General features: G+C 46.0%; 1 protein-coding gene and 1 long non-coding RNA gene across 2 annotated transcripts in view; both read right to left on the bottom strand.

The window, feature by feature from the left end:
• LOC307206634 overlaps positions 1–20,988 on the bottom strand; it is a 153,280-nt gene extending 132,292 nt beyond the window's left edge. Inside the window, exon 1 of the long non-coding RNA XR_013834440.1 lies at positions 20,176–20,988. This is a non-coding gene — a long non-coding RNA (uncharacterized lncRNA). The remainder of the gene's footprint in view (positions 1–20,175) is intronic.
• Positions 5,445–18,950, bottom strand: LOC307206112 (perilipin-3-like; the record flags this gene model as incomplete). Its single annotated transcript, XM_079958906.1, has 7 exons — positions 5,445–6,291; positions 8,316–8,456; positions 9,308–9,525; positions 14,450–14,690; positions 16,099–16,181; positions 17,023–17,218; positions 18,888–18,950. The coding sequence occupies 7 exons, from the start codon at positions 18,948–18,950 to the stop codon at positions 5,950–5,952; spliced, it is 1,284 nt and encodes a 427-aa protein (XP_079815032.1). The 3' UTR covers positions 5,445–5,949.
• Positions 20,989–24,501: the final 3,513 nt, after the last annotated feature.

The raw sequence follows: 24,501 nt of genomic DNA, 5'->3' as shown, positions 1-24,501 counted from the left end.
AGAAATATTTATGAAAAGGAACTAAGACAATGGACTTAAGGGTTGCTAAAGAATTTTTAAACAAGGATGCAGGGATGGGGAGGTATGGGGAAGTCAAAGAAAAAAGGTTATGAACCGATGAGTATGAAATTATATTATGTTACACTGTTCTTTATTTTATGTGTGGAAAATTAATAAAAATTATTATAAAAAAAAAAAAAAAGACAGTGCCAACGTGCTCTTTACTTGTGAAATGTTGACTACTGATGTTTTCCCAGCTTTTAAATCCATTCACTTTGCTCCTGAGGTGAAAGCCTAAGCCTTCTGCACCTTACTATCTTGTTGTGTTAGCTTACTGTAATATTTCATAGTTGGTGATAATGGATAGGGAGTGGCTATCCGAGGGCAGCAAGCACTAGGTAAGCTAAACTAAAGGAAATGAAAGTGAAGTGGGAAAATGGAACATACTTACAGCATGAGCAATTTAGTTAAAGTGAGACCTCTAGCTGCAGCAGAAACATAATGCATTTGCTGAATGTTTGTCCAACACTTCAAATATCGGAATATCAGAAGCTGCCTTATACCAAGTCAGAACATTGGTATATAGAAGGAGAATTCCTGGGTGCCAAGATCCAGGCTTGGGGCTAGTACTCTTTGGTGAGAGAACCTCAGCAAATATTTAAAATCGCAAAACGTGCAGCAAAGTAAAGCCTGAAAATACAGGCTGCTAGACCTTTAAAATATGCCCTTGTGAATTCCAAAACTTCCGACTTCTCTTTATTGTTTTATTGTGGACCTCTGACTGACTCCAATTCCTGACAATTAAATAGATCTTTGCATGTTGCTTATATGAGGCTGGTTATCTGTCAGCAATAAAACACCCAGTGCCAGTGAAGTCCAGAAGAAGAAGAGTTTGGATTTGATACCCCGCTTTATCACTACCCTAAGGAGTCTCAAAGTAGCTAACAATCTCTTTTCCCTTCCTGGGGACTTGCCTTTGCTCAGCGCTTCCCAGCGGAGAGGTAATGGTGGTTTCCGTTGCTGCATCCCTTTTGCCGGGTTGCTGTGCTGTGGGAACCACCACTTGAGGCTTCTTTTGGCTGCTGACTGGACCGAGCTACCTGCGACACGATTGGCCAATTTGTGGAAGCCACGCCTATCGCTCAGTCGTGTAGCCAGTTGCGTGACTAGAATGAGCCACAACATCATCATCCAAGTGGCCACAGCGAGCATTTCAATTTCGAATATTCTGATTATTTCTCCTTTTAGTTAAGTATTTTTATTTATTTGCTTGACTGCTGGGCACCTGCCCTCCCTGCTTCCCAGGTTATGCTCATGGGCTGAACTATTATCCCTGACCTGATTAGTTAAACTATGGAAGACACTGCATAGCTTTATAATAGGTAAATGTAAAGGGACCCCTGACCGTTAGATCCAGTCGTGGCCAACTCTGGGGTTGTGGCGCTTATCTCGCTTTATTGGCTGAGGGAGCCGGCGTATAGCTCCCAGGTCACGTGGCCAGCATGACTATGCCACTTCTGGTGAACCAGAGCAGCGCACGGAAATGCCGTTTCCCTTCCCGCCGGAGCGCTACCTATTTATCTACTTGCACTTTGACGTACTTTCGAACTGCTAGGTTGGCAGGAGCAGGGACCAAGCAACGGGAGCTCACCCCGTCGCAGGGATTCGAACCGCTGACCTTCTGATTGGCAAGTCCTAGGCTCTGTGGTTTAACCCACAGGGCCACCCGCGTCCCAGTAGCTTTATGATAGAATAGGACAAATTTATGGAGAATATGGCTATGAATAGCTGCTAGCTATGATGACTGTACTCTGCCTCCATGACCAGGGACAGCAATGCTTCTGAACAGCAGTTACTGGAAGCCACAGGAGCTGTTCTGCTTGCTAGAAATAACCTTCTTCTTTGGCGATCACTTGTAGCCAAGTAAGATTGTCTTTCATGAACACGGTTCTAGCAGTGTGTCCTTAGGTGACTGTGGAGGCCAATTCTGGATCCACACGTCCTTCCACAGTGGGGACATAGGTTTCCGGGTGGGAGTTGATCACGGCGTGGATTTGCCAAGCATGCCTTCCTCTTAGCTCGTTTCTCCCTTTCATCCTGAGTTCAAGCGTCTTCAAAGTCCATGACACCTTTGGTAAAGGCTGCTCTCCAATTGGAGCGCTCGCAGGACAGTGTTTCCCAATTGTCGGTGTTCATACTACTTTTTTTTTTTTAAAGATTTGCCTTGAGAGAGTCTTTAAGCCTCTTTTGTTGACCAATAGCATTACACTTTCTATTTTTAAGTTCGGAATAGAGTAGTTGCTTTGGAAGACGATAATCAGGCATCCGCACAACATGACCAGTCCAATGAAATTGATGTTGAAGAATCATTGCTTCAACACTGGTGATCTTTGCTTCTTTTCCACAGCAAACCTTTAGAGGGGTAAGCCATGTTACTCTGTGGCAGTAGAAATAACCAAGAGGGTGGGTAGGCAAACTAAGGCCCGGGGGCTGGATCCAGCCCAAATGCCTTCTAAATCCGGCCCGTGGACGGTCCAGGAATCAGTGTATTTTTACATGAGTAGAATGTGTCTTTTTATTTAAAATGCATCTCTGGGTTATTTGTGGGACATAGGAATTTGTTCATTCCCCCCCCCCCAATATAGTCCGGCCCCCCACAAGGTCTGACTGAGGGACAGTGGACTAGCCCCCTGCTGAAAAAGTTTGCTGACCCCTGACCAAGAGTCTTTTGGCACCTTAGACTAGGCAATTATCTCCAGCTCCTAGATGGCAGATTGAGTTAGCCCACTGGCCACCCCATCTCAGTCTTCCCTGCTATAGTGAGAGGTAAGGTATTCTACTTAAATGATAGTCATTGTTTTGAAATGTTCACATATACAGTGGTGCCTCGCAAGACGAAAAGAATCCGTTCCGCGAGTCTCTTCGTCTAGCGGTTTTTTCGTCTTGCGAAGCAAGCCCATTAGCGGCTTAGCGGCTTAGCGCTATTAGCGGCTTAACGGCTTTTAGCGGCTTAGCGGCTTAGAAAAAGGGGGGGGGAAGGGGGAAAAAGTCGGAAAAACTCGCAAGACATTTTCGTCTTGCGAAGCAAGCCCATAGGGAAATTCGTCTTGCGAAGCACCTCCAAAACGGAAAACCCTTTCGTCTAGCGGGTTTTTCGTCTTGCGAGGCATTCGTCTTGCGGGGCACCACTGTACCTACAAATCAACACACACACACACACTTTCTACAAATCACTGTCATAACATTTTGTCCTCTTTTTTGGCAGTGAGTAAGTGACCATCCTGGTGGAGAAACCCAAAATGTTTACTACAGTGGAACTTCAGGTTACATATGCTTCAGGTTACATACTCTTCAGGTTACAGACTCCGCTAACCCAGAAATAGTGCTTCTGGTTAAGAACTTTGCTTCAGGATGAGAACAGAAATTGTACTTAACCCAAGGTACCACTGTAGTCAATTTATGCTACAGAGGACACAGGAGAATCCAGGCATGTCACTCCTATTGCCAGTTTTCTATGTACAGGAAATCATTACATTTTTTAAAATAGGGGTGGCATTTTGTTGGGTGATCTTTCACCAGTACAGTGGTACCTCGGGTTACATACGCTTCAAGTTACAGACTCTGCTAACCCAGAAATAGTACCTCGGGTTAAGAACTTTGCTTCAGGATGAGAACAGAAATTGTGCAGTGGCAGCGGGAGGCCCCATTAGCTAAAGTGGTGCTTCAGGTTAAGAACAGTTTCAGGTTAAGAACGGACCTCTGGAACGAATTAAGTACTTATCCCGAGGTACCGCTGTAGTATGAAATGGTACAGTCATACTGAGAGCCAATATGGTATAGTAGTTAACAGTGTCTGACTAGGACTTGGGAGACCAGCTATAAAAAACACACTATGCAACGCTTTGAAAAGAAACCTTGCAAAAAGCTCAACAGAAATTCTTGTTGACTTGTGATTTCAGCTCTACAGCGCCATCTAGTGTCACATTGCTATAACACATTTATAACGTCATAAGTCGACGAATGTAGATGAGTCTCGGGGTTAAAATTCCCCCCTGGGACATAATGTTCACTGGGTAACCTTGGGCCAGCCTCTGCCTCTCAGCTTAACGTACCTCACAGGGTTGTGTGGATTAAATGAGGCATAAGGAGCAAAAAAAAGGTGGGAGATAGATGCAGTAAATAAATATATGGGTATAGCCCGTATAGTTTGCATTTTGTGTAGACTAGTTCTGAGCTGTTACCAGCTGTGTGGTCTCCCCTCCTATGCCAGATATGAGCGCTATCTGTGTTCAAAGTGCATTTTTCTTTCACACAAAAACAACAACATAGCAGTGGGATTTATGTGGAATTCAGTCAGGCTTTTGATGAGACACGCCTGTTCTTTTCAGTTCCTCTTTTAGGAAAACAAACCGGAAAGTTGACATGAGCCTCAGCCCAAATATAAAAGGAGACCCACCCTTCATTTCCCCTCCACTAGTCCCGTGGCAGCAAAAGAGGCAAAGGAACCTCAAAGGAACGGAATCCAAAGTGGTTCCTAATCATTGCCTTCAAATTCTAGGTTTTAGGACTCTGTTCCATTGTTTGAAACCGTTTTCAATGCTATGTTTTCAATGGTTGTGACCTGTGCTGGGATCTAAGGGTGAAGGGAGGGAAAATAAAAATAAAAAGCAAGGGTTGATTATGTTAAAAGGATGGAAACACCTCATTGACGGGAGAGTTATGTGTTTATCTACTGGTCCCAAAGTATCCCTTTGTTGAATAAAAATATATATTATATCCATCTGATTTAGCTTATTGCCCAATATTCCTTTTTTGGGCAAGGTGCTCAAATGCATCAACAATGACCCCATCAAATGGACAAAGCCAATTAGCGAATACCTTTTGGTCAGCTTTAAGCTGGTTTTGGGGCCTGAACTCACTTGGTTGCTATGGTGGGCAACTTGTTCTAGCAGAACGTTTGGGGGAACATGGCTCCACTGATTCTCCAGAGACTTCCAAGTGGCTTTAGATACCATTGGCTATAGCCATGGTTGGGTACCTCCAGTGGCGTAGCGTGGGGGGTGCAGGGGGGGCCGGCCGCACCGGGTGCAACATCTGGGGGTTAGGGTTAGGGGGCACAAATCCACGGGTTAGGAGGTGCAAATTACTTGCCTTGCCCCGGGTACTGACAACCCACGCTACACCACTGGGTACCTCCACCCTGCAGGAATACTGCAGCTATGGCTTGAAGCTTACCTTTGCCCAAAAGGAAGAGTAGCAATTTGCTAGTTATTGGGTAGAAAAAGGTGTTTGTCGATCTTGGCCATATTGTGAGGCCATGACAGTGGCTGGTATACACAAAGCCATTTCTGTGCTCCAGAGGGAACCCCCCCTCCTTTGGACAAGAGTGCAGTAGAGCACTTGCAGCTCAAACTTTTGTTCAGGAACAGTAACAATACCTCAGCTTTTCACTAAGCTTTATTTACAAAATTCTCAAGACACATTTAAATAGCCCTGCATCGCTATTTGCCCCCCACATTGCAGCCCCCTTAAGATTTCTGCAGCTCGTCAGACAAGTTGAACCTTTGGATTTGTAGATGTAAGGCTTTGCTCAATATAATTATCAAAAAGGAGTACAGTTGTGTACACACCATAGATTTAAAGCACATGGTCTCCCCAAAGGATCCTGGGAACTGTAGATTGCTCTTCACGGAGCACACATAACAAATTACAGTTCCCAGGATTTTGGAAGGTGGGGGTGAAGTCATGAACTTTAAACATACAAATTTGATAAACAGTTTGTTTTAAAACATTTGGAAGCATCTCTCATTCCCTAGAAACATCACCAGTCTAAGGAATTTACTATTAGGGAGAATTTTAGTTCTTACACTTTTTCAGAAGTCTTTATGCTATATATTGGTCCAAGAGAAATAGACAAGTTCCAAGCAGAACCCCACGTCTGACACTCTTTTAGGCCTCTGCCTCCTTTTCAGATTCTTCCATAGAGGTTTGAGCAGAAAAAAAGGACCTAGCCACCAATGTTGTCAAAATCACGTATTCCATGGTCTCAAATATGGTCTCCTGGGCCTTTCCAATCTTCTCCTGGCTCTCCTTCAGGCTACCACTGGGAAGGTCCTTCAAAGATCTGGCACCAGAGAGGGTCTCCTGCAGCTCTTCCATGCTGCTATATGTTTGCTGCACGTTTTCTAGGAGATCAACAGGGAGGCCCTGCGCGTTAGCCAAGAATGTCTGGCAGATATTCCGCATCTGCTGGCTGATGCCGTAGGTCAAGCTTAGAACCTGCGATTCTGCCTGCCATGGAGTAGAAGGGAAGAGAGGACTTGTTAGAGGACATGTTTATTGTACACCACCCTAAGCTTTCAGTACAAGTATTTGAGAGAGGCTAAGAAAGAAGGCAGGGACGCGGGTGGTGCTGTGGGTTAAACCACAGAGCCTAGGGCTCGCCGATCAGAAGGTTGGCGGTTCGAATCCCCGTGATGCAGTGAGTTCCTGTTGCTCCATCCCAGCTCCTGCCAACCTAGCAGTTTGAAAGCATGTCAAAGTGCAAGTAGATAAATAGGTACCGCTCCAGCGGGAAGGTAAACGGCGTTTCCGTGCGCTGCTCTGGTTTGCCAGAAGCGGCTTAGTCATGCTGGCCACATGACCTGGAAGCTGTACGCCGGCTCCCTCGGCCAATAAAGCGAGATGAACGCCACAACCCCAGAGTTGTCCGCGACTGAACCTAATGGTCAGGGGTCCCTTTACCTTTACCTTTAAGAAAGAAGGCACGCCTACTTACTCATGCACTGAACGGCAGTACTGATTTCTCTACAAGGCTGCAACCCTCCATGTTGCTTGGCGCACACCACTCCAGTGCTCTGGAGTCATTTTGGGAGGCTGCAGGCTGAGGGAAGTCAAGCACTACTTCCCCTTCTGCCCATGTGAGAGGCCAGAGAGATGCTTTTTGCGCAAACCAAGGAGCTTTGAACCAACCTTCAGCATTGACATCAAAATCAAAAATGTTTATTCGGCTTTACGCCCATCATGAAACACAACACAACAGAACAAAACAAATCAAATAAAACAGCGGACTCGTACAAGCCACAAGCATGTTTACCGAGAACTGTGGCAAATATTTGCACAAACATCTCACTCTTCAGGAAGGCTCGATTCCACCCACCCCAAATCCAGCACCTTTGCCCGGGACAAAAGTTGCTTAGCATCAGAAATGCAGCAAAGCAAACTGCCCTGTACCAAGTCAGAACATTGGTCCATATAGCCAAGTGTTGTTTACACTAGGGGAGGGTGGGAAACTTGTAACCTCCAGGTGTTGTTTGATCCCAAGTCCCATCAGCACCAACCCAGAAGTGCAAGCTGGATTTCGAAGGGGCAGAGGAACCAGAGACCAAATTGCAAACATGGGCTGGATTAAGGAGAAAGCTAGAGAGTTCCAGAAAGACATCTACTTCTGCTTCATTGACTATGCAAAAGCCTTTTGACTGTGTTGACCACAACAAACTATGCCAAGTTCTTAAAGAAATGGGAGTGCCTGATCATCTCATCTGTCTCCTGAGAAATCTCTATGTGGGACAAGAAGCTACAGTTAGAACTGGGTATGGAACAACTGATTGGTTCAAAATTGGGAAAGGAGTACGACAAGGCTGTATATTGTCTCCCTACTTATTTAACTTATATGCAGAATTCATCATGTGAAAGGCTGGGCTGGATGAATCCCTAGCCGGAATTAAAATTGCCGGAAGAAATATAAACAACCTCAGATATGCAGATGACACAGCATTGATGGAAGAAATTGAGGAGGAATTAAAGAGCCTTTTAAAGAGGAGAGTGCAAAATATGGTCTGAAGCTCAACATAAAAAAAACGAAGATCATGGCCACTGGTCCCATCACCTGGCAAATAGAAGGGAAAGAAATGGAGGCAGTGAGAGACCCTGACATTGGGGAAGATGGAGGGCACAAGGAGAAGGGGACGACAGAGGACGAGATGGTTGGACAGTGTTCTCGAAGCTACAAACATGAGTCTGACCAAACTGCGGGAGACAGTGGAAGACAGGAGTGCCTGGCGTGCTCTGGTCCATGGGGTCACGAAGAGTCGGACACGACTAAACGACAACAAAAACATCTGAAGGGACACAGGTTCTCCATACTTGGTCTACAGCAGTGTTTGCCAAACTGGGGTCTCCAGCTGTTTTTGGACTACAGTTCCCATCATCCCTGATCCCTGACCCCTGGGTCAACTAGGGTTGATGGGAGCTGTAGTCTAAAAACAGCTGGAGACCCAAGTTTGGGAAACACTGTTGCTACCTATAAAGCATACCTCTAAAAGATTCTCTTCATAGCTGTGGCTCGGCATTGGAAGACTCCCATTCCACTCCACCAAGATTGGTTCCATTTCCTTGTGGTGATTAGCAACTTTAGGATTCAGTTGCCTATCCAGAGACTGCAAGGTGTACTTTATCTGGAAAGGCATTTTCAAAATTTTAACATTCAATATAAAGAAGTATCTTGCAGCTATTGTTGACCAATAGCTTAAACTCCATTCAGCCACTCCCATTCCATCTTTCACTAGAGACCTTTTCAAGCATTATCTTAAAAGCCACTTCAATATTCTGCCACAGAAGTTAGTAAAGAGGTGGGCAGGAGTTACAATACAGTGGTACCTCAGGTTACATACGCTTCAGGTTACATACGCTTCAGGTTACAGACTCCGCTAACCCAGAAATAGTGCTTCAGGTTAAGAACTTTGCTTCAGGATGAGAATAGAAATCGTGCTCTGGCGGCGCGGGGGCAGCCGGAGGCCCCATTAGCTAAAGTGGTGCTTCAGGTTAAGAACAGTTTCAGGTTAAGAATGGACCTCTGGAACGAATTAAGTACTTAATGTGAGGTACCACTGTATTGGATTAGACTTTCAAGAGCTTTCAGCTGAGTACTCGCTATGCTCATCTCTGTTCCAAGGGGAGAGCAGTGGCACAAAATGAGCCTTTTCAGTGGTGGCTTCTCATGGGTGGAATCCGCTCCTAAGGGAGGCACGCCTGGCGCCACCATTACTGTCTTTCTTTAAGTGCCAAGCATTTCTGTCTCAGTGGTTATTCCAAACACCACTTGCCCAGACCCCATTAATCCTTCTGCATATCCAACATGACGTTCTCATGGCGTTGGACTACAAGTTCCATCATCTCCAGCCATTGGTCATGCAGGCTGGGGCTGATGGGAGTTGTAGTCCCACAACTTCTGGGGAGCAGCACCCTGGTGGGGCTACCTCTGTCCTCTAGCCAGATCTTGGAACGGGAGGAGTAGCTCAGTTCTTACCAACAAAATAGCTTCTTGAAGCTGGAAGAGTATCTCCTGTGTGCTTCGCTTGATCCTTTGCATCTTTGCCAGAGAACTCTGGTAGACTCTGTGTCGGAAAAAGGCTGAGAGAGCGCCCAGGCGCCGATAGTAACTCTCCTCTTCTTTCTCCTTTTTGACAGGAGCTGTTTCAGCAGCTTCTTCAGGGTAGTTTATCACCATAGAGGCTGCGAGGGCAGCTAGAAAAGAACATACACAGTCTTGACAAAAATCCTCCTTTGCATGTTAAGTGGCTATTTATTTCTGCTACCATAAACCTACCATATTTTTTGCTCTATAGGACACACCCGACCATAGGACGCACCTTGGTTTAGAGGGGGAGAGCAAGAAAAAAAAATTCTCTCCCTCTCTGCTCAACGCCCCTTCAGCGAAGGGGCAGGAGAAATGGAGGAAGAAGAAGAAGAAGAGTTTGGATTCGATATCCCGCCTTTCACTCCCTTTAAGGAGTCTCAAAGCGGCTCACCTTCTCCTTTCCCTTCCTCCCCCACAACAAACACTCTGTGAGGTGAGTGGGGCTGAGAGACTTCAGAGAAGTGTGACCAGCCCAAGGTCACCCAGCAGCTGCATGTGGAGGAGCGGGGAAGCGAACCCGGTTCCCCAGATTATGAGTCCACCGCTCTTAACCACTACACCACACTGGCTCTCAATGGAAGAAATGAGCCCCTTCCATTTCTCCTCCCGCTTCGCTGAAGTGGTGCTGCGCAGAGAGGGGGATAATTTTTTTTCTTGTTCTCCCCCTCTAAAACAAGGTGTGTTCAGTCGCCTTCAGTGAAGGCAACCCAAAGCCTCCGGAGCGCAGGAAAGGAGAGGGTTCCTTTCGACATGCTCTTTGGGGCTGGCGGCGGGAAGCACTGCTTTCCCGCCCTGCCAGCCTCAAAGATCCCTGAAGCCTTTGGAGCGCAGTGCGAGTTCCCCTGCGCTCCGCAGGCTTTGGGTCCCTTTTGCTGAAGCCGGGAGAGCAAGACTCTCCTGGCTTCAGCGAAAGGAACCTGAAGCCTGCGGAACGCAGCGGGAACTCCCGCCACGCTCCGAAGGCTTCAGGCGGCTATCCCTGAAGCCTGGAGAGCGAGAGGGGTTGGTGCGCACCGACCCCTCTCACTTTCCAGGCTTCAGCGAAAGCAACGCAAAGCTTCCGGAGCGCGGAGGGAGCGCCCCCTCTGTGCTTTGGAGGCTTCTTGTTTCTTTCGCTGAGGCCAAGGAGCCTGCATTCGCTCCATAGGGCAGACACACATTTCCCCTTAATTTTTGGAGGGGGAAAAGTGCGTCCTATAGAGCGAAAAATACGGTACCTTTTTACCAATGACCTGGCTACAGCAGAACCCATGTAAACAAGCTCAGAGCATCTTTTACCCATCTAGCTTTATGGTTTCGCATTATGCTGTCTGATCATACAACTCCATATTGATTTTTTAAAGAAAGGATTTATAACCCAGTTTTGTTATAGTCCAATTTTGTCTCCACAAATAATCCACTCAAAACAACTCCACAAAACTATACTCCAACCATTAATATACAAGTTAACAAAACTAAAATCCAAAAAAGCTTTGATGGCAGGCTGCAACATCCATCTTCTTAAGACTGTTTAACCAGTTATATACCTTAGCAAGTCTTATCACAGTCTACCGGTCATAGAAAATACTGTATTTTCCTTGGTGCTGGGACTTGTATTTGGTTGTAATGTGCCTGGTGCATGAATGGAAAATGTTTTAAGATTAAAAAAAAAAAAAACCTGTCTAAGACAAGCAACTGACAAGCAACGGTCAAATCACACCATTGGTCCCATCTGACTCATTATGGTCTAGCAACAACACACAAACGTTTCAGACAGGAGACTTTCCCAGTCCTAGTTGAAAGCTGAACCTGGGAACTTTTTTAAAACATAAAAACACCAAGATGGCTGTTATGTACTGAGTTGAATAGGATCCAAAAGGCAGCAGTCTGATTGGTCCTAGAACAATAGGATCCAAAATGCAGCAGTCTGATTGGTTCTAGAACAATAGGATCCAAAATGCAGCAGTCTGATTGGTCCTAGAACAATGCAGCAGTATGATTGGTCTGCAGGAGCCACCCAATCCAGCTGCAGGTGGAAGTGAATCCGCAGCCTGATTGGCCCATGGGAGAATCCTGGAAATAGCCAATCACATGTGGCCCAATGTGTAAATAATGTATATAAAGCAGATATTTTGGTGGAACTTTCATTCCTCACTACCATGAGCTGAATAAAGAGCATGAAATCCACACTCGACTCCGAGTATATTTCAATGGCATTCTAGAAATCTGTTCAGGATGCAGAGTACCTCCTGTGATGTTTGAGACCATCTGTTTTCTAAAGTCCTGAGATGTGTTCTGGTCAACTCTCTGCCCCCCACAATGTTCTTGAACTGGTACAATTTTTATTTCACTTCTAAAAATGTTAATATACTGTGGAGCTTCTGGCAAGCTGTGATGGAGGATGGCTGAATTCCATCACCACCGTACATTCTGGAATCGGAGGCTGAGAAGGGAGTAATCAGTCTCCCTGGCCCCAAATTCAGAAGGAAGGAGGGGCTGGAGATGCTGGATGGAAAGCCCGGAACGTTTCTTGCCAACTCTCCAAAGTCGCTTCCAGTTAACAGCAAGCTTCCAATTCTTAAGATGAAAAAATGGATTTTAATTTTGGACGTGATCTGAGTGAAGGGGGAGAAACTACTCTGCTAATTACCGGTCATTCAGCCACTGAGGTGCTAAAAGGATTTGAACAGAAGAAGGATTAACGCCTACGTAGACTTGGTACAGTGGTGCCCCCGCAAGACGAATGCCTCGCAAGACAAAAAACCCGCTAGACGAAAGGGTTTTCCGTTTGGGAGGCGCTTCGCAAAACGAATTTCCCTATGGGCTTCCTTCGCAAGACGAAAGCCCATAGGGAAATCTCCGGGACAGCGGGGAAGAGCAGCCTTCCGAAGGCTGGCGGTGGGGCGGAGAGACCTCCTCCCGCTGCCAGCCTTGGGATGGCTGCTCCGAAGGCTGGCGGTGGGGCGGAGAGACCTTCTCCCCGCGCCAGCCTTGGGATGGCTGTCCTGAAGACTTGCGGTGGGAGGAGGGTTTTCCTTCCCACCACCAACTTTCAGAATGCTGTTCTGAATGTTGGCGTGGGGAGGAAAAACCCTCCTCCCACCGCAAGTCCCGGGAACAGAGGAGAAGCGCTGCGCGCCTTCCCCTCTGTTCCCGTACCTGTCCTGAAGGCTTGCGGTGGGGAGAAAAGCCCTTCTCCGCACCGCCAGCCTGGCAAGCGGTCTCCATAGGAACGCATTAATTGATTTTCAATGCATTCCTATGGGAAACCGTGCTTCGCAAGACGAAAAACTTGCAAAAAGAAAAAACTTGCGGAACGAATTAATTTCGTCTTGTGAGGCACCACTGTATGTTGGAACTGAAAGGGTGTGTGTAAACCTCCTTTGTTATTATATTTTGTTTTGCTATGTTATATGCAAAATCCTCCTCTGAAAAAACAACTGTCTGATTATTTATAGCAAGCGAGACTGGAGAGGTGGTGTATTTGGTGATATAATATGACTAATACAGTGGTACCTCAGGTTACATACGCTTCAGGTTACATACGCTTCAGGTTACAGACTCCGCTAACCCAGAAATAGTGCTTCAGGTTAAGAACTTTGCTTCAAGATGAGAACAGAAATTGTGTTCCAGTGGCGCGGCGGCAGCGGGAGGCCCCATTAGCTAAAGTGCTGCTTCAGGTTAAGAACAGTTTCAGGTTAAGTACGGACCTACGGAACGATTAAGTACTTAATCTGAGGTACCACTGTAATCATTAACTGTGTGGAAATAATTATTCAAAAGTGGAAAACCAAGTTCAAAGTATTTGTCTGCAGATATATTTGGAAGAGGATAAAGAGTTTCCCAACTTTGATTTGGAGAATGACTGGAGAGACGCCAAAAAAACTTTGGAAGTTTGCCTGGAATTAGAATCGGATGACGCAACTCCAATTAACCATGCCGCCATGACTGGAAGTATATCAGCTTGTCGAATTAAATGCGGAGCCTGAGGGGGATAGGATAGGTGCCTTTTAATATCTTACTTAACATTTGCATTCCCAGTTTTATATGGCAAACCTTCCCTGGACAGGTTAACCATTTGAAGGACAGCTGGTCTTGAAAGGATTGGGTAGATGCCTTGATTTGATTTTATCTGCTGCCCGAGGTGAGAAGAATTTTGGACTGGCTTGGCGGAAACATCATTTTGTGAAGATATATCGTGAACATGTAGAGGGAACTCAGGACATAAATTCCACCCAGAATATACTGTTTTGTTTTATCTCGCTTGTTTGATAAACTCAGAGGCTGCGAAAAATAATGAGGATTAACATTGGAATGATTTATAGGAACTATCGCAAAAATTATGAAAGCAGTAGAAGATAATCAGACCCCCCTGACCTCAGAACATGGGAAGATACCTCCAAATTTTTTAATACTTTGGCATAATATTTGGACGGTTTGATTATCGAATAATATGTATAATTTGGAATATTTAATATGGTTTGATTGGATTATTAAAGCGGAAAATTTAATAAATAGTATTTTTTTAAAAATAAAAATGTTAATATACCACTAAATCACACACTAAATCAAAGTGGTTTACAATTATTATCTATAATAATAATAAATTCATTATTTGTACCCCGCCAATCTGACTGGGTTGCTTCAGCCTCTCTGGGCAGCTATAATCTACAATATTATGGCAATTTTTAAAATAACTTCAGTAGACCAGATTTTAGACAGTGAGATGGATAATAAGTATGGCCCATACCTTAATAAATAAAAATAATTAATTAATAATAATTTATTACTTATACCCCGCCCATCTGGCCGGGCCTCCCTAGCCACTCTGGGTGGCTTCCAACAGGATATTAAAAACACAATAAAACATCAAACATTAAAAAACTTCCCTAAACAGGGCTGCCTTCAAATGTCTTCTAAAAGTCAGAGAGTTGTTTATTTCCTTGACATCTGGTGGGAGGGCGTTCCACAGGGCGGGTGCCACTGCTGAGAAGGCCCTCTGCCTGTTTCCAAATACATTCTCCCTCACAAAAGCAGCTGCAATAGTCTCACCTAGTTCTTCATCTGTTACTGGTAGGTAGTATTCTATCATCTCCACAGATGCCTCTATCATGTGGTCAATACCACTAGTCACCATCTGCTTCATATTGCCCTCCATCACGGTGTTCATGCCAACCACCACTGCAGACACGGCCATCTTCACCCTCTCCTGGGCAGCCACTTTGACCCCACCTGCTAGACCTGACACTGTATCCTTGGCACCGTGGACAAGGCCTTTGGCATTCAGCACTACCTGCAGAAGGAGTTTTTAAATGATATTCTCACATCAAGAAAGAAGAGAAGTGAAACTCCAAGCCAAGAACCAGAGTAGAGCCTCTCCCAAGTAAATCTGGAAGAATCTCTAGTTTCCTAGTCATCGACTCCAATTTGATTCAGCCCATCAATGGATGGCAGTAATTCTACACACAGGCAACCCTGAGGGGAAGATGTTTATTCCGCCCCCCTTTCAGCACTGATAGGTAGGCGATTGTTAGGAGCAAACAAAAGAAATATGAGAAATCGTGCCACAGGGCACGACAAAGGAGTCCTGTCAAGTTTCTACATGTAAAACTCCTGATATTACAGTGGTGCCTCGCAAGACGAAATTAATCCGTTCCGTGAGGCTCTTCGTATAGCGGTTTTTTCGTCTTGCGAAGCAAGCCCATTGACAGCTTAGCGGATTAGCGCTATTAGCGGTTTTTAGCGATCAGCAGTTAAGCGGCTTATCAGCGGATCAGCTGATAAGCGGCTTAGGGCTTAGGAAAAGGGGGGGGGAAAGGAAAAAAACCCCGCAGGAACTCACAAGACATTTTCGTCTTGGGAAGAAAGCCCATAGGGAAATTCGTTTTGTGAAGCGCCTCCAAAACAGAAAACCCTTTCGTCTAGCGGGTTTTCCGTCTTGCGAGGCGTTCGTCTTGCGGGGCACCACTGTATCTGGGCAGTGTAATTGTGCAGAGTCAGACCATTGGCTTGTTGGGCTCCTCCAGACCGGAGTTTTGTTGTGTCAGGACCATGTTGTCGAATACACCCACAACAGTTCACGACTGATGGATTTATTCTGCTTTATTAGCTGTTCTGCGATGTGTCCCCAACGATACCACATTATTGCTGCCTGGAGGAGTTATAGAACGCTGTAAGCAGGGCAATAAATATATACAGTCATACCTCAGGTTACAGACACTTCAGGTTACGTTTTTTCAGGTTACGGACCAAAACCTGGAAGCACCGGAACGGGTTACTTCCGGGTTTCGGCGGTCGTGCATGCACAGAAGCGCTAAATCGTACTTTGCGCATGCGCAGAAGCACCGAATCGCAACCCGCCCGTGCGCAGATGCAGAGCTGCAAACGTGCATCCCGTACAGATCACGTTCGCAACCCAAGCGTCCACTGTATATATAAAAACTGGAACACTTGTGGTAAAAAAAAAAAAGTTATGGGATTTCAGCAGGATGTTACAGGATACGCACTGCTTGGAAATGAAGCAGTGTGACCACCGCTATAATTTTGGCAGGAACAAACTGTAACGAAAGTGGGAATGTGCATGATCACCCCAATAGCACCAGGGCACAAATAATCATAAATGTGTAACAGAAAGGATGCCGTGGATGGGGGGGGGGGGGGGCTGACTGTCTACACAGAAGAAGGAGAGGTGGAGCCATTACCTTTTCAATAGTCTGCTGCACAACAGGCAGAGCCTCTTGCAGTTTGTCAAGGCCCTGGCAGGCGTAGGTATTTGCTGAAACAACTGTCGAAAGAGAAGAAGCCATTTAGCCTTTCGCTGGCTGCCTCATCGCTTCCTTCAAAATCAAAACTTACTTTAAAACCATGTGACAACTTAGAAGTTGACTTGGTGCATTTTCAACTCAGCTTTCAAAGCTAAAAGGGACACGGGTGGCACTGTGGTTTAAACCACTGAGCCTCTTGGGCTTGCCGATCGGAAGGTCGGCGGTTCGAATCCCCGTGTCGGGGTGAGCTTCTGTTGCTCTGTCCCAGCTCCTGCCAACCTAGCAGTTCAAAAGCATACAGGCACAAGTAGATAAACAGATACCGCTGCAGTGGAGAGATAAATGGCGTTTCCGTGCACTGTGGCTTCTGTCACGGTGTTCTGTTGTGCCAGAAGCGGTTTAGTCATGCTGGCCACATGACCTGGAAAGCTGTCTGTGGACAAATGCCGGCTCCCTCAGCCTGAAAAGCGATATGAGTGCCACAACCCCATCGTCGCCTTTGACTGGACTTAACCGACTTACCTTTACCTTTTACCTCAAAACCAAAATGGTGACCGAGTGCAATCAAAGCACAGGTTAGTTTTACTTCAGCCTTTTAATGGGACGTATTTGGTTTTCAATATTGTATTTGCATTGCAATATCGTAATCAAAATGTATATAATCATATTTTGTATTTGTGGTATGTATAAACATTGCATAATAGCCCACCCTTTTATCACACATCGAAGGGTGGGGAGCTTAGAATGGATTTCTAGGCTTGCATTGCTGGTACTGAGGAGCCTTGAGACACCCACACCTAAATGAGAGACCTAGGAGGGAGCCAAAACATTCCTAAAACTATCAAGCCAGGATTTACTTACTCTGAGGTTCAAGCTTATTCATGACGGGCTGTGCACTGCTCACTGCCGAGGAGGCAATCTTCTTTAGTCCAACTTCTGCCATACCACAGACTGCATGGATGGCTGGATGGGACGCCTTCGCAGAGTTATAAGTAGTGGAAAGGATCTCGCAGGTAATGCTGACCAGGGGCAGATCAGCTAGCCTTTGTATGGCACACTGGGAAGAGATACTGCATTGAGTCACCACCCTCTTAGACCCTAGAGAAGATGCTAAACTGTTGCTTTCTTGGGACTGTAAGAGTTATTGTCAGAAAGCATCCTCACAAAGGCCAGCGGTAGTGAAGGTAAAACTCTTGTGTGTACCTTGAGCACGTCTAGCTTAGTGTGGGTGAATCGTAAACCTTAGCACTCTATCTTCCTCTCATCAGTTCTGTGTTTTGACTGTCAGCGTAATTACCATACAGTGGTGCCCCGCAAGACGAACGCCTCGCAAGATGAAAAACCCGCTAGACGAAAGGGTTTTCCGTTTTGGAGGTGCTTCGCAAAACGAATTTCCTATGGGCTTGCTTCGCAAGACGAAAATGTCTTGCAAGTTTTTCCGACTTTTTTTCCCTCCCCCCCTTTTTCTAAGCCGCTAAGCCGCTTATCTGCTTATCTGCTAAGCCACTAAGCCGCTAAAAGCCGCTAAAAGCCACTAAGCCGCTAATAGCGCTAATCCGCTAAGCCGTCAATGGGTTTGCTTCACGAGACGAAAAAACCGCTAGACGAAGAGAACCGCGGAACGGATTCTTTTCGTCTTGCGAGGCACCACTGTATTTTTTGCTCCATAGGACACACTTTTTCCCTCTTAAAAACTAAGGGGAAAGTCTGTGTGTCCTATGGAGTGAATGATGGGGGGGAGGCAGGCAGGAAAAGCCCCCAAGAGCCGCACACAAGTTTCGTGCGGCTCTTGCGGGCTTTTCCCCAGGAGGGAGAAGGAACTGATGCAGCCAGTCAGTCCCTTCTCCCTCCTCGTTGGAAAGCCCGCAGGAGCTGTGCGCTCCTTAAAGGGTGGAGAGGCTGCCGCAAGGCTAAAGAGGAAGCCAAGGCAGCGAGCGGGATGGATAGCGCTCGCTGCCTTGGCTTCTTTAGCCACGCTTCTTTAGCCGCGCTGGAGAGGTTTAGCTCCCGGCTGGAGAGGTTGCGTGGCTATGGCAGAAGCCAAGACAGCCCGTGGGATAGATCCTGCTTGCTGTCTTGGCTTCTTTGCTCTTTGGGGCTGGTGGGGGGGGGAACCCGGGCTTCCCCCGCAGCCCCGAGAAGCTCTGAGAGCAGCTCTGAGAGAATATTTTTTTTCTTGATTTCCCCCTCTAAAAACTAGGTGCGTCTTGTGGTCCAGTGCGTCCTATAGAGCGAAAAATACAGTATACTAGGCAGCTTCTACTGTAGGTGGAATATTCTGCTCTGCAGAATGACCTGGGCTGGGCTCTTTTAAGAGTTCATAACAGAGGCATGGAAGCCACCATGTTTTTGTTTTTAAAAAGGCATTGTAGCTCTAGTCAGATTTGGAGTACAGCTGCCTGCAGTTACTGTCAAATAAGAATACAAAACACCAGAAAATCCTTCCTTGTGTAGTGTCACCATTTGGGGAGGAAGTAGTCAGTCTAATTTTTAATGTTTGATGCATTACTGTATTTTAATATTTTGTTGGAAGCTGCCCAGAGTGGCTGGGGAAGCCCAGCCAGATGGGCGGGGTATAAATAACAATAACAATAACAATAACAATAACAATAACAATAACAATAACAATAACAATAACAATAACAATAACAATAACAATAATAATAATAATAATTAACTTGCTGTTTGAGTCTAAAGCTTAAATAGTGCAGCAAGGACCACAATACCTGTTGTCCCTTTTCAGTGATCTCATGGCTTGCAGCTTTTCCATTTCCTTCATTATTAGACATGGCGATGATGGAATGTCACTGCAGAAAGCTAAAGAGAAGCATCAGCTGTCATAAGAAGGTCCATTCACATTGCACACACTGGAGAAAGTACTCAGAAACCTACTTGAGAACTGCAACTAAAGGTGGTCTGTTTTGCAGGGAGCATTAGGAGTCAATGCAAGTTTTCTACATAGATTCCTTCAAGCATCCCCACACTGCTCTCTCACGATCCCTCCTGAACACAGCCTTCCCCACGATGACGCTTTTAACCACCACACAGAGTACCCAAGAGGTCAAACGAAATAAAGGTAAAGGATACTACAGGTGTGTTAGTTATCTTTACTCTAAATGAAGCTAACAGGTCTACTCCTTTCCTTTCTAGCATACCCAAGGTTTCCAGCGGTTTTGGACCACAATTCCCATCATCCCTGACCACTGGTCCTGCTAGCTAGGGATGATGGGAGTTGTAGTCCAACAACAGCTGGAGACCTGAGAAAAATAATTTATGTTGCTTTTTTATTGCCTTTTCAGAACAAATGTTGCTCTTATATTAATTGCTTTTTTATAAAGGTCATAAGGCCATAAGGTTATAATGGTTAGGGGATTTTTATCTGGGGATTTTCTAATATAGTCGTACCTTGGAAGTCAAACAGAATCCGTCCGACTTCCAAAATGTTCGAAAACCAAAGCACGGCTTCTGATTGGCTGCAGGAAGCCAACTGACGCTTCGCAGGTAAGATTCACCTTCTGTTGTGTGGGCAGGGCGGTCCCTCCCCCTACTGGCCAATGCCCTGGCAACGCCTCCCCAGGCAGGATTGGGCGATTGGCTGAGGTAGACGGAGACCTCCATGTATCCCGCCTGGGGAGGGCAAAGCCAGCCAGAACTACTGGGAGCCACACTGGGATCAGGGGGGGCTGCGCGCGACCACGCAAAAGGCGCCCCCCCCCCATTTAATGTGGGGAGCAGTCATTACAGATTGGAGCCAAAGCAGACACACATTTGCCCAAAGGCCATCCAGGAAGTTGATAGCAGAAGTTTGGATCTGACGCTTCCTATCTCCTAGCTCAGTCACAGAAAACATTAGTTAGGAGAAATGCAATATTCCTGCACTACAAGCCTAGGGCAGGAAGCATTACAATCTAATTAGAGGAGGCTTTTACCCATGACATATGGGTTTCAGCACCGCCACCTTGTGATAGGAATTTTGAGGTCTTAGATATATGGTAATGTTCATAAGTTGGGGACGCAGGTGGCGCTGTGGGTAAAAGCCTCAGCGCCTAGGGCTTGCCGATCGAAAGGTCGGCGGTTCGAATCCCCGCGGCGGGGTGCGCTCCCGCTGCTCGGTCCCAGCGCCTGCCAACCTAGCAGTTCGAAAGCACCCCCGGGTGCAAGTAGATAAATAGGGACCACTTACTGGTGGGAAGGTAAACGGCGTTTCCGTGTGCTGCGCTGGCTCGCCAGATGCAGCTTTGTCACGCTGGCCACGTGACCCGGAAGTGTCTCCGGACAGCGCTGGCCCCCGGCCTCTTGAGTGAGATGGGCGCACAACCCCAGAGTCTGTCAAGACTGGCCCGTACGGGCAGGGGTACCTTTACCTTTACCTTAATGTTCATAAGTTACCAACCAAGCACATACATAGATCAGCACAGGAAGACCGACCTGGAACCATTTTGATTCCTAAACTGACCAAATGTTTTCCCTTCCCATTGTCTCAAGAATTGAGTAATCAGCATTTTAATGGGTGACAGACTATCAGGAAAGACAATCAGATAACCTGGCAAACACGAGATAAACAACATTCCAAGTTCTGTTTTAGACTGCCTTTTTTGTGATGTAGGTGTGATGTATCTGAGGGGTGGTCTTGGGTTACACCCCTTCTGTGATGTATGTATGATGTTTCTGGGGGTGGTCTTGATCTACAGGGTGGCAATTTCAAAAGTCTTTATAAGGCCTTGCGGCCATTTTTCTGGGTTCCTCTCCCTCTCCTGCGGGTGAGGGGAGCACCCTGTTGCAACAGATCAATAAAGATCAAGCTTAATAGCTGCTTTGCTTCTCAATATTCTCTGGTTGGTCTCTGTTATTATCTCCTACCAATAGTGGGCTCTTGGATACCCCATAAGGGAAAAGGGCAATTTTTGTTCACAACAACCTCTGAGGTAAGGCAGGCTGCAAGATGCCCTCCATTGCTTACTCCTAAGAAGTGCTGCTACCATCAGAAATTTTAATCCTTTGCCTGAACATGCAGAAGATTCAGGCTGACAGTTTTACTTCTGGAGAACAAGAGGCCTTAAAGAAAGCCAGGTTAGCGTCACAGATGGGGACTGCATAAAGCCAGTCCCAGGCTTATAGGCAAATATCCCAATGAAGTACAGTGGCACCTTGGTTCTCAAACTTAATCTGTTCCGGAAGTCTGTTCCAAAACCAAAGCATTCCAAAACTAAGGCACACTTTCCCATAGAAAGTAATGCAAAATGGATTAATCCGTTCCAGACTTTAAAAAACAACGCCTAAAACAGCAATTTAACATGAATTTTACTAACGAGACCATTGATCCATAAAATGAAAGCAATAAAGAATGTACTGCAGTCACACCATCAATGCATCAGTAGCTGGACTGGGTTCCACACAGTCACAAAAAAAAAAGAATAGCAAAAACAGACCTACCTCAGTGTAACACTCAAAATGGAAGTGTGGCACTCAAAACGGAAACATAACCCTCAAAATAGAGCACGTTTGGCTTCTGAAAAAGTTTGCAAACCAGAACACTTACTTCCGGGTTTGCAGTGTTTGGGTTCCAAGTTGTTTGAGTACCAAGGTGTTTGAGAACCCAGGTATCACTGTATATTTAGCAATCAAGAGAGATTCAAAAATGGAAAACTGCTGTTTGCAAAACAAAACATAGAATTAACTAGCCAAGTCCTAAAATATGACAACTCACATTTTGAAGTAGATTACAGATGAGAGGGACCACCTGGGTTTCTGCAGTTGCCGAGTCAGCTGACTGAATGAAGGAAAAAGAATTGGGTAATCCCAGATATTTCTGTAGGGTAATAGCAAACTCCTCAAGAGGAGGGGAGAAAACACAAACAGTCCTATCAGATGGCCGGGGTGGGGGCTAGGCCTTCAGGTGAGCCTTACAGATAGTTAACAGCTTGCTGAGTCATGCAGAGATACAGGAACCCACCTCTAGATGTAGAATGATGTGGATTTGGTGTCTATAGCGGCATGTTTATTTGGTTAGAGGCTTACTATAATGGGAGGTCAAAGGTTTTTCCATCTAACATCACTGAAACAAAATATTTGGGAATAGTCTCTGCAGTGTGGCCACTGAAGGTACTACAATCAAGAGTTTGCAGAGTGTTTCTCCTTGCATAACACAGAAAGTCAGGATGCAACCCCTGCCATGCAAAACTTGCATTCACCTGGACCTACAGTTCATTTTCATTCATGCAAAGCCGGGGCAGAAAAGCCAACAGCCCTCCCCTCATTTGTCTCCAGGGCACTGTGGGTTAAACCACAGAGCCTAGGACTTGCCGATCAGAAAGTCGGCAGTTCGAATCCCCGCGACAGGGTGGGCTCCCATTGCTCGGTCCCTGCTCCTGCCAACCTAGCAGTTCAAAAGCACATCAAAGTGTGAGTAGATAAATAGGTACTGCTCTGGCGGGAAGGTAAACAGCGTTTCCGTGCGCTGCTCTGGTTCACCAGAAGCGGCTTGGTCATGCTGTACGCTGGCTCCCTCGGCCAATAAAGCGAGATGAGCGCCGCAACCCCAGAGTCGGCCACAACTGGACCTAATGGTCAGGGGTCTCTTTACCTTTACCTTTATACTGCCACTAAATATGGGGGCTCCACCCAGCTACATGTTACATGTTTCCACCCAGAAAGAGCAGCTACTCCTTCAGCAGACACCCTCAAAGTCTAAAACAAAGTTTGTTTAAAAGGGTAATAAATGGAGCCGCGCAACCACAATAAAGCACATTCCAGGCAAGACAAAATTTCAAAGTCCAACAGCTTTAAGCTACCTAAAATCAGACTCCTACTTACTTCAGCCTCTAAGGTAACTGGCAGTACAAACCTTTCAAATCCACTGTGGTCTTATATACCAATGGAGAGATTGTTAAAAGGCGGGTCATCCCTGACAGAACATTTAGAAAAGCAACCAGAAACAATCTATAGTGCTCTGTGGAGAAGGCTCCTGTACCTACTTACTGAGGAGCAAGACTCATTGAACTCAGAGGGATTTACTTCTGAGTAAACATACAATCATAGAGTGGAAGGGACCATGAGGGTCATCTAGCCCAACCCTCTGGGATGCCGGAATCTTTGGCCCAATGTGGGGCTCGAACCCAGGGCCTTAGAATAAGAGTCTCATGCTCTACCGACTGAGCTATTCCCTGTATTGAATCATGTACAGTTGTACCTTGGAAGTCAAAGGGAATCTGTTCTGGAACTCCGTTTGACATCCAAAACATTCACAAACCAAAGCACGGCTTTTGATTGGCTGCAGGAAGCTCCAGCGGCCAATCAGAAGCAGCAGAAGCCATGTCGGATGTTCTGGTTCCAAAGAACGTTCGCAAACTGGAACACTCACTTCCGGGTTTGTGACGTTTGGGAGCCAAAACGTCCGAGTACCAAGGCCAGTGCTTTTTTTCTGGGGGGATGCAGGGGTACGTATACCCCTAAACATTTTGTGAATCTAAGTTTGGCCTCATTGAGGGGCAGTATTTCAATACAGTGGTACCTCGGGTTACATATGCTTCAGGTTACATACACTTCAGGTTATAGATTCCGCTAACCCAGAAATAGTACCTTGGGTTAAGAACTTTGCTTCAGGATGAGAACAGAAATCATGTGGCGGCGGCACAGCGGCAGCAGGAGGACTCATTAGCTAAAGTGGTGCTTCAGGTTAAGAACAGTTTCAGGTTAAGAACGGACCTCCGGAACGAATTAAGTACTTAACCCGAGGTACCACTGTATGTGTAGGAAAATGAGAGTACCCCTAAAAAAATGTAAAGAAAAAAAGCACTGTTCAGGATCCAAGGTACGACTATACAGTGGTACCTCGGGTTACATACGCTTCAGGTTACATACGCTTCAGGTTACATATCCTTCAGGTTACAGACTGCTAACCCAGAAATAGTACCTCGGGTTAAGTACTTTGCTTCAGGATGAGAACAGAACTCGGTCTTCAGCGGCGCGGCAGCAGCCGGAGGCCCCATTAGCTAAAGTGGTGCTTCAGGTTAAGAACAGTTTCAGGTTAAGAACGGACCTCCGGAATGAATTAAGTACTTAACCTGAGGTACCACTGTACACAATCATGCTGTAAACTGAGAAATCTTTGGCTGGTAGTTTTCTCTCTTCATGTTTTCACAGCCTACTTGGGCAGGAGTTAGGTGGAGTTACTTATTATATTTGCAGAATATATTTACTTATTATATTTGCAGATCCTGGCAGGGAAGCGATATTCACACTTCCTTTCAACCATATGGCTGATTTGCAGCACAGGAAATCATTGCCAGACATCACTGCTATTGTGTTGTTTTTGTGCAGTAACCTCAATATGCGTAAAAT

This window comes from Podarcis cretensis (genome assembly GCF_951804945.1).
Source record: "Podarcis cretensis genome assembly, chromosome: 17".
Classification (NCBI taxonomy): domain Eukaryota; kingdom Metazoa; phylum Chordata; class Lepidosauria; order Squamata; family Lacertidae; genus Podarcis; species Podarcis cretensis.
The sequence above is the reverse complement of the archived record's forward strand: the minus strand, read 5'-3'. Positions and strand labels throughout refer to the sequence as shown.